The sequence below is a fragment of the Pristis pectinata genome, chromosome 16 (assembly GCF_009764475.1).
Source record: "Pristis pectinata isolate sPriPec2 chromosome 16, sPriPec2.1.pri, whole genome shotgun sequence".
NCBI classification, from domain to species: Eukaryota; Metazoa; Chordata; class Chondrichthyes; order Rhinopristiformes; family Pristidae; genus Pristis; species Pristis pectinata.
Window position 1 is genome coordinate 18,588,177 of NC_067420.1, and position 14,738 is coordinate 18,602,914.

A 14,738-nucleotide genomic window follows, 5' to 3' on the forward strand; every position below is an offset into this window, starting at 1 on the left:
AACATTTAGCAAGGAATTAGGAAATTAGGATAGAGAAAATATGGTAGTCCAGATTCATCCTATTCAATCAGATTTCACGCAAGTTTAAATCATGCCTCACTTTCACAAATAAAATTAAGTATTTTTCAACATTATTGCAGTTTGGCTTCAGCACAAGAAAATGAATTATTTTATGGCTGGCTCCATCCAGTCTGGAGCTGGAGATATTTGCGGTATATTGTAGTTTACTGTTGTATGAGGTCCCCGAGGCTCCCCTTTCAAGAGGAATTGACCATATTTCACTTTCTCTTGTTAGACACCAAGAGAGAGAAAGCACATGACTTTGCTAGGACTGCAAGCTTCCCCAGTGTGCAGGATGCCATCAACTGCACCCATATTGCTTTCCAGGCATTGCACATTTGCTGTTCCCTACACTGGAATTCAAAACGATTCTGGTCCCTCAACATCCTTCTTATGTATGGCCATATGCAAGGGTACCCATACCAATTAGAGCCAGTATCCCAGCAGCAATCACAATGCCTTCATTCTCTGCTATACCAAATGTATAGGAGTCCCCACAGAAAACCAAACGGTGGCTTCTGGGGAACTAGGGTTACCTACAGAGGAGGACACAAGAGACTGCAGATGCTGGAATCTGGAGCAACAAACAATCTGCTGGAGGAACTCGGCGGGTTGAGCAGCATCTGTGGAAGAGAAGGACTTGTCAATGTCTTGGGTTGAAACCCTGCATGTTTTGCAAGAGCAGAAGCACTCTGGTCTAGCGAGCTGATAGGCAAGAACAGGAGTACTGGCAGAGTGGCAGAGATGGGTGGAATAAATGCTGAGAGAGATGTTTGAGAACAGTGCCTTAAGTGTCCCAGTGTCTGTTGGAGGAACAATTTTTGGCTCTGCTATGCCACTCTGCAAGCCACTTTGTAATTCACAGTCACGCTGGTAGCAGGTAGAGGGCAGGAGATTGAGCATCTGGCAATGTGTGGCTTTTGGGTGTGCCACTGTGGCAGCTATAACATGGACCATCAGACACTGCATCAAAGTTGGGGGAGCACAGGTGTGCATAGAACTTCTGCAGCCAGATGAAAAAGTATTGGTGCCAAGGTCTAATTAAAGCACAGTGCCAGTTTGTTGCTTGGTTACATTGAAAATCCCGAATCGTGTGATCAGATGCATGAGGCTTTCAGTCAATATATTTTTAAACGTGATCGAGTTTAGTTCAGCCAGTTCTTGAAGGGGAAGTGGAAAAAACGGGAATTGGAACAGAAATGAAATTGTAACTAAAGTCGTGAAAAGAAACATATCAATTAATATGATTGCGGTTTTCTGTTAACATCACTTAATGTCATTTAACGAACCTGATACTCAGAAATGCTTTGTTGGATTGATGTTGAAATATGCGATAAAAAGATATCTTGTGAAAATAGGAGATAAAATAGGAGATAACATATGTCCCTTCATTCCAGCAAGAATCTGAAAGAGTATATCATAGAGTTATGTATTTATGAATGTATTCCCGAAGTTGATCCAGTTGAAACTGTGAAAGATCTGACACAAGAAACTAATGAAATAGGTCAAGAAGGGATACCTTCCTCAAGTTAAGCACCTTAACAGACAAAATTAGTCAAAAACTTGTCAAATCTGCTCTAAAATATTTAGTTCTTTATCACTTCAAATAAATCTGGAAATTTTTGAAGAAAGCTAGTTTCAGTGATGGTAACCATAAAGCCACCAAATTGTTGTAAAACCCACCAGCTTCAATCATGTCCCTCAGGGAAAGAAATCTGCTGTCCTTACTGATCTGGCCAATATATGACTCCAAAGAACCGATATGGTTGACTCTCAGTTCATGTACAATTAAAAATGAACAATAAATGCTAGAATTGCCAGCAATATCCACATTCCAGAAATAAGTAATTAAATAAAATCCACTCCCCATTTCTTAACTTTCATCATGATCCATTTGCCCAGAAACCCCATGCTTTCTGACTTACATTGCCTCCAGGTCCAGCAAGACAGCAGTATTTCCTTCATCGATTATCTTCTCCCAGTCGAGCAATCCCATTTTTTAATTTTCAGAAAGAGACACAAGAGAATGCAGTTGCTGGAATCTGGAGCAACATACAAAATGGTAGAGGAACTCCACGGGTCAGGCAGCATCTATGGAGGAAAAGGGACAGTCGATGTTTCAGGTTGAGACCCTTCATCCGGACTGAAAGAGGGGAGATAGTCAGTATAAAAAGGTGGAGGGAAGGGGTGGAGCAAGAGCTGGCAGGTGATAGTGGATCCAGGTGAGGGAGGTGATAGGCAGACGAGGGAGGGGGGGGAGAGCGGGAATGATGTCAGAAGCTGGAAGTGACAAAAGGGCTGAAGATGATGGAATCTGATAGGAGAGGAAGGTGGAGAGTGGAATAAAGGGAGGGAGGTGGGGAGGGGAACCAGTGGGAGGAGTGTGTGGGTGATGGGCAGATGGGGGGGGGGGAAGATGGATCAGAAGAGAGAAAAGGGAAAAAGGGACAGAGAAGGAGCAGTTACTGGAAGTTTGAGAATTTGATATTCATGCCGCTAAATTGGAGACTGCCCAGGTGGAATATGCCTGGGCAAATTATAATTTTCATCCTTGTTTTTAAACTCCTGCAAGGCCTCGCCCCTCCCTTTGTATGTAATCTCTTCTGCATTTACACACCTTTGTGGTCTCTACACTTCCCCAATCTTTAATTCGGGACCACTGGCCACTGTACTTTCTGCCTCTACATTCTGAGTTCTGAAATACCTGGTCTAAATCTGTTCACGCCTCTATTTGTAATGGTACTGTTTAATGGTTGAATTGTTCAGATAAGTGTTTGTGTACTGATCTGAAAATATTCTATAGGTCATTTACAAGGAGTAGAAAAGAAAAAAAAATACAAAATTTTCCACAAGTACAATTCACAAAGTTATCAGATAAGAAATAAATATTTATGTATTTTTCACAGATGCTGACCTTTTTAGCACCCTCTCTGGAGCTACTGAAGGAAAAAAGCCAGGAATTGAGCTTCAACTATATCTATTAAAGAGAAACCTAGATATAGAAATAAGAAATAAGTGACAATAAGGCATGGCAAATTATTGATCAATTTGAGGTTACATAAATGCTTGAGTAAGATGCAAGAGAAAAGCACACTGGAAAATTGCATGGATATATTGTTGCTCTGTATATTAAATATCTTCCAATATAAACATATGCATCAAGGATTGTCTTAGCAGTGTGAAGCATTTAAATCATTTGAGTCCACTTATTTGTACAATGATACACTCGATGCCATTAACATTTTGTCTACCTACTCTTAAAAGGTGACCAACAAAGTGATCTCTCTTCCAGATGGTTGTTTGGTCAAAGTTGGTGCATCTATTATGCCTTCTGTGGTATGCTATTTGGTGTCTGCAGCCTTACTAATCTGACAATGTTGAGCATTGTCTGCTGTGTGAAGGTCTGTTACCCTGCATATGGTAGGTTCTAACTCTTATGTTGTAGCAGTTGAAGTTTTTCTGAACTATAACATGTCATAATGAAAATTTATTACATTGCTAGTTTATACAAACTAGTCTTTTACTAGCTCATATGTGTGATGCTATTACTGTTCAATAGTTGCTACTATTATTTGGTAAGTGTTTTTATAAAAATTTGCATGCATTCTATGGCTCAATTACAAAGAATAAAAAAAGCAAAATTTTACCATGGGGACAATTCACAAAGTTATCAGATAAGTAGTAAGTGTTTCCTTATTTTCTATAGATACTGATTTTTTTTTTACATATCTCAAGCTACATGTGGAATAATTATAATACATATCAAATTTCAAACACAATTTGGGGAAAAATATGGCAATTCTAGATAGCTACAGCACTGAAAAGGATTATGCAGCACAATTGATTGCCAATATTGATGAAACGTTAACATGGCTTCTTCATCCATAGATGCTACCTGACTTGCTGACTATTTCCAGCACTGTTTTATTTCAGATTTTGTAGAAAAATTTAATACCTTGTCATGAATTTCCAATGTTTGTCAAGAAATTGCCAGATTTATGCAATTACAACAAATTAATCTCACCACAGCCTTTAAAGCTAGTAATTCATGTCAATATTAATGACTTGATTTATGATCTTTAACACGTCATTCAACTTTGACATTAGAAGAAAGGAACAGAAGCAAAATTCTGCCAACCTGAATTTAAAAAAGCAGAAATTCTCAGTAGCCTGGGCAGCCTTTGAGAAACCTTCATCAACATTTGAAAGTTAGAGACTTAACACATTTAACTATGTGTGGAGGCAGAGAAAAGGAGGATGATTAAAAACTAAAGGAAAGATCTGTGATAGGCAAAAGAATTAAATGGCAGAAGGGAGAATGGGAATGAGGAGCCAGTGAGGTGTCTGGAGGAAATATAAATGGCCAGAGGACAACCTTTGCCTTTAGAATTGATTTATAACCTGAAATTATTCCTATCATTTTTAAGACCAGAAGGCTGAAAATTGCTGAACAAAAGGATGACATTGCTGTGCCTCAAGCTTCTATGGACCTTCATTGGAACAGTCGAGGGGGCTAAGGACAGACAGGTCAAAATGGCAATGGGATGGATTTTGAAACTTTCATGCCTTGGAATGAACATTTTCAATCTCACTCCTGCAGGAGTTGTTCCTTTACATCTGTTTTAAGAATTGATTTTACTTTATGTCCATTTTTTTGTGTTCCATTGCATCCAGCTTGATGATCTCAATGAACATCTTCTTCAATTTGCAATGTAAAAATCATTGAAGGTGATGGAAAATTACAATTCTCAGCACTCCGAGTGATTCTTTATCCAATTTGTCAAATAAAAAATGGATTCATTGCAGCAAACTACCCTCAATGAATATACAAACAAAATTAAATAATCCAATCACTTGCAAAACACTGGCAATTGAACTTTTTAAAAAAAAAAGTTTTAGTAATGGCTTGAAATATAGCCTAATTAAAGTGAATGAAATATGTACTCCTTGGTAGAACAGGCTTGAGGGCCAGAATGAAATGTTCTGGCTTCCAGATATTCCCTTGTCAGATTATACAAAAGGAATTTTTAATCTCCATCACCTAATTAGGTGGATAGTTGAAATGGAGTGGGAACTTCACCAACTGCAGTATAATTACCCACCTACCTACACTAGGAAGGTTAAAAAATTCTCTTTGTAGAATTTAATATATCTAACCAACTCAGCCAGGATCCTCATAAACTGATATTTATACAAATTGTGCAGGCTCCTTTTATGGCAGACTCTGATGCCAACTTAATTCAGAAGAGAGTAAAATGTCTACAATGACCAGTGCTGGGCCAAAGAAACAAGCGGCCTTTCCTAATAAGTTTGAAATATTCATTTCTGGGGATAGCAGGAGAGGAACTTTGCTGAGGCTTCTCATAAGTAGGTGTGCTTCAATATTATGCACAACTCCATGTTGTAAATTTAGGTTTCTACTGAGTTGAGTACACGGTACCTGAGCTCCACCCAATAGCGCTGTACTTCAAGTAACCCAACCAGTAACTCTTAAAAGAGGTTATCAGAAACTGCACCAAAACCAGCAAAAATTAGCTGTTTTGTACACTTCTGCTCCTGCCACCCAGTATCACCACATCCTCTCCTGTGCCAACTCCCTAGTCCTCTCAGCTATCACCTGTAGGTTCTCAATCCAAACTTAAGACCACCTAGTCAATGACATGGTCAGTACCCATTGCCCAGTGTCCCTCGTAACTGAGAATCAGCCCCATTCTGTTGGCTGTGGCAAAACCTATTGATTACAGGAAGCCATTGGTGAATTTTGGTATTGATAAGTATTCTGAACTTTATCAATCTTGGAGAATAATGGAATAGTTATGTCATACATTCCCTGGTCACAATTTATAACTGAGTAAATTGCATGGACTGCATGAAAGGATTGGGTTTTTATGGACCATTCCATGTTCTTCTGTTTTCTTGTACATCGTGATTTTTGTGGTTTGATTTTAATTAAGTGTTCTCTTACATTTTTATTCTGTAACAGGGAACAGAATTACATCGGAGTATACTTGCCTCCTCTTGATTTGTGCTTGGGCATATGCTTCAATATTTGCCATTTCTCCTCTGGTAAAGTGGGGCCATTATGGACCAGAGCCTTACGGGACTGCTTGCTGTATAGATTGGAAAGCGCCGAATTCAGATTCCCATGCAATGTCCTACATTATTGCACTTTTTGTCTTTTGCTACATCCTCCCCTGTGGTATAATCATGATATCATACACACTCATCCTGCTAACTGTAAAAGGTTCAAGAAGAGCAGTGCAACAGCATGTGTCCCCACAAACAAACTCAAGCAATGCTCACAGTTTAATTGTAAAGGTAAGTCTGGGCTGCCCTCAGAACACTCTACACAAAAGATGCATTTCACCATGTGTTTCGATGTACATGTGACTAATAAAGATATCTCATTTTATCCTAAATATCAATCAGTGAATTGCAATATACACATGGATGTAGTTTTAAAGCCCTTCCCATCAACCAAGGGGTGCTGGAGTTAATTGTGGACTTGATCAGCTTGCTCATAACTACTTCTGTTGGACAGCCCACACATCGCTCCTGGTTCACTAATCATGACTACTGTAATAAAGTCATACACGTGCTGTTATGTACAACAGGAAGAGTGAGGATTTATTTTTCTTAAAAGAACCTGCTAATGAAAGAAGTTACACATTCAACCCCATGAATCTACAGTTGTATATTTGAGTTTCAGGCCTGCAGAAACTGCTGTCATTTGTCCGTGGTAGGTTTTGCCTCACAAGTACTGTCCTCCTTGTTGCTACACTTTATATTAGGGTATATTGATTATCCTGTTGGTATTAAGCACATCTCACCCACCAGCTGAAAATGGACTGGTGTTTATGATTTTCTATGTTCTGTCTAGTTTTCTCATGTTACTACCAGCCTTCACTTATCTTTACCCAACCAGACAGAAAGCTGGGCCATGAACACACATTTCTACTGCTGCTGGCATCAAGCTGGAAGTCTCATGCACACAGGGCAAGCTGGAATAACTCAACATCTTCTTTGCCAGGCAGGATTCTTTGCCTTTATTCCATCCCCTTTTTGACAACGTTGTAGGCAACATCTGACTGAGGTACATGCAAAATTTAACAAACTCCCTGAGGTCGCAACACTCCCCAGTGCTTCAAGCAGTTAACCATATTGTCAAGTGGGCAAGGGTAAGGTCTTGTGAAATGAATGAAGGCATATGTGGAGGTAAATTCAACAGTGATGTATGTTAGGGATTCAGGAGTTATGGAATTATGTGAATATAGCAGCTATTCATTCAAACAAGAACCAGTCTTCAGTTCTTAACGTAAATTGCAAGCAGTAATGAGTTTGAAGTTAAAAGGACAGCTTTGCAAACAACCAGCACTGTCTACAGAGCACAGGCTATGGCCCACAGCAATGGACTGGCTGCTCTGGAGATCTGGTTTGCAAAGTGAAGTGACCATGAGACGTTCTCGTCTGCATCAGCCAAACATAAGGCAATGGGGTTACGTTAATTGGCCTAAACCAGCCAACCATGGCTGAGTTACTTTGCACCGATGGGTCTGAACTCAAGGAAGCTCGCAGACCAGACTGGAATTGTCACTCAGCACATCAAGCATGGTCACAGGCATATTTGTTCTATTGATAGTTGGGATATTTGCATACTCAGAGAGTCAGCCGTCACAACATTAATTTTGGGTGTCTGGGATCTCTGTCCTCAGGAGTCTTAGACCATCCATGTGAATTACTTTGGCCCAGCAAAGGTGTTTGAACATTCAGAGGTGTCTCCCATTGTAGATATGTAACTCAAAGGAAGCATTGTCAGACTCAAAATATTGAAGTAAATGATGTCATTGTAACTACTGAAATTGTATTGAATCACCTGCTATTACCTTTGATCTTAAGGGTATAAAATGTGGTGTACTTTGAGTTTGGGAGACTCTAGTGAGTGGGTCTCCAGGAGAATGCCTGCTTGTCATGATGAATAAAGACTTCTATATAACCAGCTTCAGTATATTTCTGGTGACTCAGATCACAGTCACAACAGTGTAAATTGTGCACTGAGACAGGGATACATAATCCTCCTGCTTATTGATGCATTGATCAGAGAATAATTTTTGGGCACATTCCATTTGTGAGAAGAATATATTCAAGGTTCCCTTACTGGGTCTCAGTTATTATGCCCAGTGTTCACCTTCCTTGTAAATAGGAATTTGGATGTTATCGTTGTTGCTTTCATGGGTTTTCACTTCTCGTCATGGAAATAGGAAAGCAAAGTCTGATTTTTCAAATTAATTTTTAATTCTCTAAGTTTGTGTCAACTTAATTTTTAATGATTTAAATTATTTAATTTATTTATTAAAGAGGTTTTCTGTCTCTGTATACCCAAGGCATTTAAAAAGTAATTAAAATTGCTTACAACTGGAAAAGCTGGGTTTTGGAGATTGCTGGCTGTATTTTGGGGGCAGGGCTTTGACAGTGAACCACAGCTCTGGTCACTCCCAGACCACATCAGCACTTGCCAGGACACCAGCCTAGGTGTCCTGTTCATCCATCCTGGTAAATATAGGCTGTGATCCGGCCCATTTTTGCTGCTATTCAACAGGAAGCATTTCCAGTATTCATGTTAGGTGTTAAACATCATCTGACAAGAATGTAGAAAAGAAAATACAGCAGAGCTTGCTGCACACCATGATAGAGTTACTGCTTAGTTCTTCCACCAAATCTAATGAAAGAAAATTCAGGTAAATTCTTTTGCCCTTTGCATTTTTCTTTCCACATTCTATCTAGATAAGCCTAACACTCTGACATAACAGGTGAAATCCAACTCAAGCCCCATCTCCACTCTTCCCCATGTTCTAGACTTCTGTTAGATGAGGACTCTGTAATGTACCAGCTTCTTCTCTTGCCATCAAGGAAAAGCTACCTCTCTTGACTAGCTCTCCCTAATTGCTTTGTGAGATTCTTACATTTGAACAAGGTGAGGTGATAAATGGTTGTCAAAATGTTATCAGAATCAGATTAAAATAATAATTATACATTCATTTTGTTTTTAAATCTGCATTATTCTTTAACATCTGCACCAAGACAAGGATGAGGCTGGTTGTAGATTGTAACTGAGGTAAAGAAGCCAATGTCAATCATAGATTTAAAAAACTAACATAATGTTATTTTTCTCATTATTTTATAGTTGAGTGTTTCTGTGTGCATTGGATTCTCAGCATCATGGACACCATATGCAATAGCAGCCATGTGGGCAGCATTTGGCAATGCTGACAAGGTTCCACCATTAATATTTGCTCTGTCTGCTTTATTTGCAAAATCCTCAACGTTATATAACCCTCTTGTCCACCTGCTATTTAAACCAAACTTTCGGAAGGTCCTATGCAAAGACTGGGCGCATTTACTCAATCTGTGCAGGAGACAACATGGACATTGGAACAATGAAGTGGACCTTGCTTTACAAACAGCTTGTGATCAGACCACATTGAATTCCTCCAGACATCCAGACAGGTTTGCACATAGGCATGATGCCTGCAATATATGCACAGATACATTTGAATATTTCAGTAACAATACAAAATCTCATGATTCAGGAGACCCTACATCCAAAGCCAGTCTTCTTATTTCAAGTGATAACAGTCAAGTACATGGGCCCATGAAAATAACTACACTGGTGATGTTAACCGGAAGCATAGCATCTTCAATCAACAGTATTGAGGTATCAATAGATGCATTGCCTACCAAGCAGACCAAGGATCTCGTACAACAATGTGAAAAAAATCCACTACATCTTGTACCATCCTGAACATTGAAGCATTGTGCACATCCAATGTGGGTGACCAAATAGACTGCTAGCTATGGCTAAGACGTATAAAATACTTGGGCAGTATCAAATGATGGTAAATTGTTATATCTGAAAGTCTACAAATTTTGTTACTTTTTTTGTACATTAAGTTTTGAACAGGGAAGGGAAAAATGTAATGTGCAACAATAATGCTCACTATGCTGTAAAGCAGATAAAGGAAACATTTAAAACAGTTTAACATAGTCAATAACAATATATTCTACTAAAAAAAAGACAAATAAAGACAATAATGAGACACTATATCTGAAATCACAATGGGAACACTGGGGCTAAAGGAGGGCATACACCAAATACATGTATCACAGTTGAGAGTGAGAAGGAAGGTTACAGAGACTAGGAGTGTGGTCAAACAACTGAGAGGATAAAGAGAAATTATGAAATTACCAAAAGGCATAAAGGATATGCCAAATGCATCAAATTAAATAAAAGATGAGGATAGGGCTGAAAGAGAGACAAGTGTCAAGTAGAAATGTAATTTAATTCATTTCCAAAAGTCCTTTGATGATGTGACACACAAAAAAAATAACAAACAAGGGTGCTACATGAAGAATGTTTTCCTTACTTCACTTCATATCCTGACACTACACCCCCTTGTTCTAAACTCTCCAGCAAAAGAACCAGCCTCTCAGTCTCAATCCGACTGAGAATCTTGTCTGCCTCAATGAATCATCTTTCATTTTTCCAAATGCCAGAGGGTGTAATCTTATGCAATCTTGCCTCAGGGCACTAGTCCCTCACTTCCAGAAATCGATTCACTAAATTCTCACCATATTAATAATATCCATGATACTCAGGACTCATTTTGCCCTTTTCAAACACAGCTTTCTATTTTATTGATAACCAATAACAATTTCAGTATTATTAATAATCATCATGTGGCATTTCAGTTTCAAAGGCATACTTTAATGTGAATGCTTTTAATGTAGTCAGGGAAATAACAACAAAAATCACACTTGCACATCACTGGCAAAATGCCAGCTGATTCCTGAACACTCACCATGCAGCCATTGGAATGACCACTTCCTCCATTATAAAAAGAAATATTTCTTTAAAGTATTAACTTAATACAATGAAGAGGTATTTCCTATAGATTCAATTATATTCAATACCATGGCATTTCATCCCAATCCTTGGTTATGATTCACTTCACAGAAGTTGAATAACAGAAGGAAACAGTACACAAATTGAAGTGGTTTTACTTGTGTAGCTAAGAAACAAACATCCCTCCTTTTATCTCTTTCACGTGATAATTTGGAATCAACTCACTACCCCAAAATACACTGTCAGATTTTGGCATCCTGGCATTCATAAATCAAAGTATTGAGTGTAGGAGTTGGGATGTTATAGTAGGGTTGTATAAATCACTGGTGAGGCCAAATTTGGAGTTTTGTGTGCAGTTCTGGTCACCTAACTATAGGAAGGATATCAGTAAGATTGAAAGAGTGCAGAGGAGATTTACTAGAATGTTGCCAGGTCTTCAGGAGTTGAGTTACAGGGAAAGATTGAACAGGTTAGGACTTTATTCCTTGGAGCGTAGAAGAATGAGGGGAGATTTGATAGAGGTTTACAAAATTATGAGGGGCATAGACAGAGTTAATGCAAGTAGGCTCTTTCCACCTAGATTAGGAGAGATAAGTACGAGAGGACATGGCTTTAGGGTGAAAGGTGAAAGGTTTAGGGGGAACTTCTTCACTCAGAGTGGTGAGAGTGTGGAACAGGCTGCCATCTGATGTAAATGCAGGCTCACTCTTAAGCTTTAAGAATAAATTGGATAGATATATGGACGGGAGAGGTCTGGAGGGTTATGGACTGGGTGCAGGGAAGTGGGACTAGTGGAATAACATTTCAGCACAGACTAGAAGGGTCGAATGGCCTGTTTTTCTGTGCTGTATTGTTCTATGGTTCTATTTTACATGACTTATGGATCATAATCTATTAAACTTGTAATTTTCATCTGCCCTGCAAATGACAATTGGCAATTCATATGTTAAGTTTTGCTGGCCTGTGATGTACTCCCGAATAAACGAGGACAGAAATTGCCACAGTGCTCTTGATTTTGAGATCCCATTTAAATCGATTGGTGGCATTGATTGCTAACTAGAACACGTCCTTTCAAGATAGGAGTTGCAGAGCAAAATGGATCTCCACACCTGACCACTACCAGGAAATGGCACAGGCAAGGAGGGTTATCATTGATGCCCTTCAGTAATAGTATTATAACTAACTAGTTGCTTGCCCCTGGCTGAGGGTAGGAGTCCCCACAAGGTGAATCTACACTGCGCCCATCACCACACTAAGCATAGGCCAAGACTTTGATATTTGAGGTCAATGTCAGTGTACATCAACCGTTGTCTGCTCTGTATTTGGCTTCATTATTGTGGCATGTTATTAATGATGACGTGAAGGGTTCTGGCCTGATCAACTGAGGAGCTTCTCAGGTGATCTAACCAAAGAACTGAACCTCCTGAAAATGACTAATCAGACAACACCAGAGATGCTGTTCAACAATGGATGATGGTATCGGTAATGTGTTGGCTGAAGTGAATGCAGAGATTGAGAAAAAGTTTAGGTAATCTTCTGACTTTACTGTCCCTAATGTAAAAAAATATTAGGAACTTTCATTGTTAAAACAATAGAGATCATGGCAAAGGGCACTAAAAAGATGGAGCAGCAGAAAGATCTTCGTAACATGACCTAACAAATCTATTCTAACCTCTGGTAAACATGGATCACACAGAACCAAAATGCAAGTCAGACGTGGAAGAAGCTCAGACTGAGCTAGACAAAGGGAACAACAATATTGTATACTGAAAAGGAAATTGATAGAGGAGCCATACTTACGATTCCTTAAAACTCTATTACTTAGATTTAATATATGACAATAAGTGGTGGATTAGTATTCTCCTTACATTTTTCTTAAAAAGTTAACAGCTTAAAAATGGAACAATTGTTCAATGGAAGTGAGGAACACTGAAAGCCACATATTTGAAAAGTGCTGTCAAATTCATGACTTTCAACAATAATTTTCATGTATAATACTGCAAAGACTACGTTCAATGAAATCTTTCCAATACCATCTTTCATTTTTATTGCACCTTTATATAATGAAAAGTTCCAAGGCACTTCATAGAAGCATTATCAAAACAAAGGATTTATAAAATAAAATAAAAACAGAAGATGCAGGAAATACTCAGCAGATCAGGCTGCATCTGTGGGAAGAGAAACTGAGCTAACGTTTCAGGTTGAAGATGCTTCATCAGAAGTGGGAAGGAGACAAAAGGAACATGTTGAGTTGCAAGGTGGGTGGGGGACAGGGTATGTCTCTGATGGGGAAAAACATGGGGATAAACTGTAAACAAGGCTATCTAGTCAATGAATGAATGGAAGCAGTTAGAGAGTAGAACATAGACAAAGGAATGCAGGAGTTGCAAAATGCAGAGCAGGAAGACATGCCCAGCAAGTCAGGCTGGGCCTCTTCTTTCCATCCAGAGAAAAACAAGGGAATAAAAAATAAACAAGCTGAAACAATAACATAGATGGATGACTGATACAAACAGAAATCAGGAAATTGATATTAAGCCAGTACTAGCCTATAAGAGACATAACACCTTTGACCCTCCCTGCAGCTTAACATACTTTTGTTTCCTTCTCAGTTCTAACAAAGGTTTTCAACCTGAAACATTAACATTGTTTCTCTTCCCACAGATGTGCTTAGACCCATTTCCAGTTTTTTCCTGTTTTTATTGGAGACTTCCAGCATCTGCAGTTTTTTTTTATTTTCACTTATGGTTAATCAAATAGTTGGGTTTTAAGGAACCTTTTAAAAGAAGAAGAACAGAGATGGGGAAAATTTTGGGGGTGGGGCTCGGCAGCTGAATGGTAAAAAGGCCAGAGATGGAATAGAGCTGAGATCTGGAAGGCCAATAGGGTAGGCAGAAGTTCCAGAAAAAAATACAGTTGTAGTTAAGACCACATGAGAACAAAATTGGGCATTTTAAAATTGAGGAGATATTGTAGTAGTAACCAGTGTATGTCTGCACCATGACAGGTGAACAAGAGTTGCAGTGAGTTCAGATACAAGCATCAGACATTTGAATGAGTATAAGTGAATATATTGTAGAAGATGGAAAGTTCTAAAGGAGCATATTGAAATTATCAGGTCCAGAGGTAAATAAAGACATGTATGAAGATTTTAATAACAGATGAGCGAAGGCAGGGAGGGGTCTGGGTGACATTATGGAGGTGGAATGTGCAGTTTTATGATAAGAGTTGATGATATGTGCATAAAAATAACACCAATGTTACAAATGGTTTGGCTCAGGTTTCGGAATGGTGGCCAGAAAGCAGATTTTGTGGCAGTGGCAATGGCTTCAGTTTTCCCCATATTTAGTTGTAGCAAGTTTCTGCTCGTTCTATATTGAATGGCAGATAAACAGCACAACAAATAACGAGTGATGATCTAAGGGATGTTTAGGAGTTCAAGCTGAGTGCAATCAGCATACTGTATACGTGGCACCAGATTTAGTGTCTGACTGGGGGATAGAAACAGTACAGGGCCAAAGATATATCTTTGGAGAATTCCAGTGGTAACAGTGCAGGGGTGGAAAGACAACATAGTAAGGATGGTTTTCTGGCTAGGATTTGTTACTATGTTACAATTCTATAAAGAAAAAGAACACGAACAGCACCACAGTTCTGGGCATATTAGGAAAGGGGTTGGAGAAAAATGGAATAGTCAATTGCTAAAGACTGCAGTTAGGATAAGAAGAATAGAAAGAAACTGTTCACCATTGTCAAAATTCTAAAGAATATTGTTTGA

General features: G+C 38.9%; 1 protein-coding gene across 1 annotated transcript in view; it reads left to right on the top strand.

Annotated features, from left to right (window-relative positions):
* Window positions 1-9,859, top strand: part of LOC127579030 (opsin-5-like) — a 50,898-nt gene extending 41,039 nt beyond the window's left edge. Inside the window, exons 4-6 of the mRNA XM_052031665.1 lie at window positions 3,353-3,480; window positions 6,044-6,378; window positions 9,242-9,859. Of these exons, the coding sequence (XP_051887625.1) occupies window positions 3,353-3,480; window positions 6,044-6,378; window positions 9,242-9,859 (1,081 nt within the window). The remainder of the gene's footprint in view (window positions 1-3,352; window positions 3,481-6,043; window positions 6,379-9,241) is intronic.
* Window positions 9,860-14,738: the final 4,879 nt, after the last annotated feature.